The sequence below is a fragment of the Coffea eugenioides genome, chromosome 8, assembly GCF_003713205.1.
Source record: "Coffea eugenioides isolate CCC68of chromosome 8, Ceug_1.0, whole genome shotgun sequence".
Taxonomy (NCBI): domain Eukaryota; kingdom Viridiplantae; phylum Streptophyta; class Magnoliopsida; order Gentianales; family Rubiaceae; genus Coffea; species Coffea eugenioides.
The window spans coordinates 40214750-40220364 of NC_040042.1; the positions used below are offsets into that span (position 1 = coordinate 40214750).

At 37.2% G+C, this 5615-nt stretch overlaps 1 protein-coding gene across 1 annotated transcript; it reads left to right on the top strand.

The window, feature by feature from the left end:
• Positions 1-349: 349 nt before the first annotated feature.
• On the top strand, positions 350-1969 carry LOC113780750 (putative UPF0481 protein At3g02645). Its single transcript, XM_027326524.1, has one exon. The coding sequence runs from the start codon at positions 350-352 to the stop codon at positions 1967-1969; it is 1620 nt and encodes a 539-aa protein (XP_027182325.1).
• Positions 1970-5615: the final 3646 nt, after the last annotated feature.

The following is a 5615-nucleotide window of genomic DNA, read 5'->3' on the forward strand; positions in this document are numbered from 1 at the left end:
CCACGGTACCAACAAAAAATAATTTCCACGTTTCAGTGGTGTATCATACTAGGCTTTTCTCGACTTTATACCGTCTAACGTCATATTTAATATTTTGTTCCTTTTGCTTTACGAAATGGAAAATCGCATGTATTAATTCATCATAAATCAACGCGAAAGAAACCAAAAATGGAACTTTGGAGAAATCACAACATCATCAACTAAGGGATATGATCGAAACGCTAGAAAGGTTGTGTGGAAAAATTAGAATAACTGTCCAACATTAAGTTATTGCGGCGACCAGGATCTGCATTCCCATAAATACCAATCGTCAAGCTTAACATTTTCACATCATCCCAAAACCAAAGAAATGGAACATTCATATTCATCAGCCACAGTTCCCTTAAGCTCTAGCGCCAGGGGCTGGGTTGATCGAGTCAGCAACATCTTCCAGAGAGAATTTGCTATCGACATCGACCATCTTCCTCCCGTTTCTGTTTTTGAAGTCCCCAAAATACTCAAACTTCAAAAACCCGAAGCTTATACTCCTCAGCTCATAGCAATGGGGCCTTACCATCATTTACACCCCGAGCTCTATCACATGGAGAGGTACAAGCTCGCCGCCATCAAAGAGATCTCGAACCCAGAGCAGATTTCCAATTTCCAACATATCGTGATCAACAGGTTGAAGAAGATGGATCCCTCTATCCGGGCTTGTTACAATAAGTTCATGGACTATGATCAAGATACATTGGCATGGATCGTAGCAATAGACAGTTGTTTCTTTCTCCACATCTTGCATTCTTATCTTGTGCAAGATGAGACCGTGGACAGAAGATTGTTGGACAACACTATTGTCACGAGAGATATCATGATGCTCGAGAATCAAATCCCATTTGTTCTGTTGAAAGAGATTCGCAAGTCACTCCAAGTCTCTCCTAACTCTAATGGTCAGGAGGAAGGAGATGATATCGAGCTGATCTTGATATTATTTCAATTGTGTGAAGCACAATCTCCTGTTAAGTTCTCAAGTGATAAGACCAACCGAGACCGTTACCGTAGACCTCTGCATTTGTTAGATATGATGTATCATATGATTGTTAATGTCCCAGGTTCTGTCGTGTCTGGATCCTTAGCAAATGGTCTCATTCAAGCCATACCAACTTATACAGAATTCAGGAACTCATTGACCACTTCATCCTCGTCCTCCTCGACAGATAGGGAAAATCCAGACGTGTTTCACAATAATAATTTGGAAGCAATCTTGGAATTGGTGGAGACCTTTGGTAACAAGCGTACCCAGGACTTTCTTCGGCCTGTTAAGCTTGTCTCAAGTATTCCGTGGTCAACTATTTCGGGGCTGTTCAGAAAAGGCAACCTAGGTACTAGAGAGCAAAATTCAGAAGATGATGAAATCGAAATTCCGTCGGTATCTCATCTCTGGCGCTATGCTAAAGTGCAATGCAAACCCTTCATTGGGAGCATTAAAGAGATCAAGTTCGTGGAAGAGGAAGCCGCTTTGTACCTTCCTGTAATGAATTTGAACGCGAGCTCAGAAGTGATAATGAGGAATCTGGTGGCCTACGAGGCTGCTATCTCTAAGCCAACCCTTGAATTTGCTCGATACGTCAACCTCATGAATGGGATTATAGACACTGCAGAAGACGTGAAGCTGCTGAAGCAAAATGGGGTGATCAAGGGGGGTCTCACGGATGATGAAATTGCTGCTCAATTCAACGGTATGAAGAGATGTTATGCTGGCTCAGATCACAACTCCAACATCGAAGTTGCCGTTGAGAAAGTTAACAAATTCTATGGCAAGAAGCTTTTGGTTAGGACGGTTAGACGGTTAAGGAAGAATTTGTTTGCTTCATGGAAATGTCTGGCCCTGGTTTCCACTGTGGTGCTACTGGTCGTGCTTAGCTTGCAGACCTTTTGCGAATTCTATCAGTGCAGCAAAATCTGGAACTTCCACCAGGAACCATCATGATCATCTCAATCAGCACCAGGAAGTAAAATGCCTGTTTTGATTAAACAGAGAAGTATATGATACATTTATTTATTCTTTTTTCCTTTATCAATTTATTGTTTCTCATGGAATGTATGCTCTCATCTAGAATTCCAAAAAGGGAAAGAAATGCAAACAAGCATATACTTGTTTGCTGATTCTGTCTCGTTAATTGTATCTTATCACTCTATTGTAGTTGCTGTTGGTTCAATAAACACACACAGCAAAAGCGTACATAATTTAACACCCCTTTCTGGAAAATTTTTTGAGCTACATAATTTTGAACATCGAAATAAATTCACGGCACAAAATAATGAAGGGAAAATAAGAGTTGAAAAGAAAGGAATGGGAGACAAAATGATATTTCTTTATTACTCTAACCTCATATTACATAATTTTTTTTAACTAATAGCATACCCGGTCAGTTTAAGCCAACCACTGAAATCGGCCCAATGGTCATGGAAGGGTTCTTACGGTCTTTCCCATTTTTAAATTCAAAATTCGAATCATATGCCTAACAATTGGAAATGGAAAGGGTTTAGGGGAAAGGGTGGAAGGATAAATAATAAAAAAAAGAAGAAGATCAGTTTAAACTGGTTTAGTAGACCCACGTTAGGGATAACAATAGAGGCGAGTACCTGTCCTGCAGGAGGAGGAATAGGGCAAGGGTTTGGCGAAGAGGGGAGTGGGGAGGGAAGGGAAATTCTTCTTCCTCCTACCTTAAATGGTAAGGGAGGTAAGGGAGCATACCCCTGCCGCATCCCCCGCCTTGCCTTCTACCTAAATTTTAATATAGTATAACACATATGTATGTTTTTATATATATACTATGGAATAAATGCTATGTTATTATTATATAAATATATAATAATGAAATAAGTAACATGTTATGTTATTACGATAAAATGATGTAATTTTTTGCTAAAATTTCAAAAGAATAATTAATAAAACCATTAGTAGATCTACATAAATAGAAAAAATTAAATTAAATAAAAAATAATAATCATAATGGAGCGGGGCACATGAACCTACGGGGATTGTAGGGCAGGCCACAAGCGCTGGGAGAGCGAGGGACAGAATGGACGCAGGAGGAACTTTTGTAGAACGGTGCAGGGTGGAAAAAGCTTTCCTCGCTCCAAAATCATTACGTTGCCATCCTTAGCCTACTTTGCCGTGGATAACATATCACCACTTTAGACCCCAACTTGCACATTATCTAATCGAATAAACATGCAAACACATTCATGAAGGAATCAAGTCAGCCGAACATTTAATTAAATAACTATTCCAACCAGTCAAAATAGTTTCTTAACAACTAATCCACGACAAACTTGGTCATATCTGATAAGAAGAAGCCCACATGAACCAATAGAAATAATTGATTGGAAGACTTGGTTTAATTTTTTCCACGCAATCTTTCTAACGTTTCGATTATATCCGGTAATTGATGAAGAAAAGCCTAGTATGATACACCACTAAAACGTGGCAATTTTTTTTGGGTACGGTGGAAGAAAACTTGTGTATTTGTTACTTGTAATTATTAATTAAAATTGTCATTGTCTTAGTCAACCAACAGCTGAACGCGATTAACATTTCTTTTAACTTTGTGGCGAGTTCTCCAATGTGCAGAACATGAAGGAAAAAATAAATAAATGTACAATTACGAATGCAATATGCAGATGAACTCCCTCACGTGCTTGAGAGGAAGAAAGTTAACATAGCTTAAACAGTGGAGTTGAATGTTAATGGTAAAGGACAAAAAAGAAATAAAACTCTACAGAATGGGGCTCTTATTTTGTATTTGGGCTGTACAAAGTGAAAAATGAAGAAGGTACTGTGAATTAGTTTCATCACAAAAAAAAAATTGATACGCAATATAGTATTGAAGTTTGAACTTGTTGAATTCATGAAGTTAAATTTGTTTGATAATATGTTGAATTTTAGCACTGAATTGAAGTATTATATTTTACGTTTATTATAAAGTTCACTACCAATATGTTATTTCACTTTAGATGGAATTAATTTTTTAACAATTACTTTTTAATTTTGATAAAATGAAACTAATATAAAAATTGAATGTTATGTGTGTGAAAATGTGTGTTTTTGGGAGAATGAAAATATGTGTGTTTTCGTTGTATAATAAACGTATGATGTTTAGAAAATATGTGTAGGTAATGAAAACGTACACATTTGTATATATATGATGTGAGAGAAAGTGTGTGTTTTTTGCAACTATGTGGCAAAAACATATATGTGTGTGAAAGAGAAAGAGAGCAGTGTATTTGTGTAAAAGAGTATACGACTGTGGTGGGAGGAAATAATTTTGAGTGAGTATCATTATACTAATTTGAACATACAGTAAATTAAGTGATAACACTTTCGCTTTGAATTTTGTAGAAAAATTAATTTTATTTTAATATATTCAGATGCAAGGAAATTTTGCTGTCAAACAAGCTTAATAAAACAAAATTTTTTAATTCATTGATTTTAAGTACTTTTATTAAAGGGTTAATATTTAGTACTTAAAGGGATTATCGAGAACCTCCTTGCTAACTAAACAGTAATATTGCTCTTAAGAATATAAGTATATTATTTCCTGGAGACCTTCTCACGAAACTATTGCGTCTTTTAATTGCTTCAAGTAATGTATAGAGAAAAGTCAATATTTTGAGCCTGCCATTTTCACATGAAATTAGCAATTGACGATGAGATTGCTTGCAGTTGATAGAAGGGGTTTTTTTAACCGTTGCCCTTAGAGTACTCGTTAATACAGTTAACATTTGCAGTTGTTATGTATCATATATATACACATATTAATAATTATGATTCTCCCTTATATTTATATACTTGTCCTATTTAATCCTGCCTACCATTAATACAGTTAACATTTATGTAACCTAGCCTATCATATATATACGTATATTAATAATTATTATCCTCCCTTATATTCATATACTTATCCTATTTAATCTTGCCTACCCTCCTTTGTATTTATTTACTTTCTCTAATTAATTTTATAGTTTCAAAAATATAACACCAAGAATATATTTTAACGATGGGCATAGAAAAAAAAAAAGAAAAGAAAATAAATGAAAGGTAGGCAAAAACAAAATAAAAGAAAACCTCTAGAAACTAAAAATTGTTGAAAAAAACTAACACTACAACTGACCTCCCGCCCACACCTAAATGACACATTGCCCTCAATGTGACAGATAAACAGTAAGAGCAAGCAGAAGGGCAACGATACTTCCCTGAAGTCGGGGTCACAGCAGTGGGTGAGGCGGAAATGGTGCTTGGTGAAGCGACAACGAGCGCAAGAAACGGTGGCGGCGCTTGGCAGTCGTGCGCGAGGGAGGTGGCGAAGGGAAGAGGTGGCGGCAATGGAGGAGGGTTTGGCGAGAGGGAGAGCTGCGAGGTAGGTGCGGCTGGACAGATGGCTCGCGATGGCGAGCTGGCGGCGCACGGTGCGTCGCGTGGGCTGGGTTGCAGGAGGTCGACGCGAGGTGGTGGCGGCGCTAGGAATTTCGGCTGAAGAAGAAAAGGGAGAAATGGGGAAGAAAGAAGAAAAAAAGAGGAAGAAACAAAGAAAAAGAAGGAAAGAAAGAAAGAAAAGAAGAAAGAAAAAGAA

Excerpts from the sequence above, each read along its gene's own strand:
- LOC113780750 (XM_027326524.1), top strand. The coding sequence starts at position 350 with ATGGAACATTCATATTCATCAGCCACAGTTCCCTTAAGCTCTAGCGCC.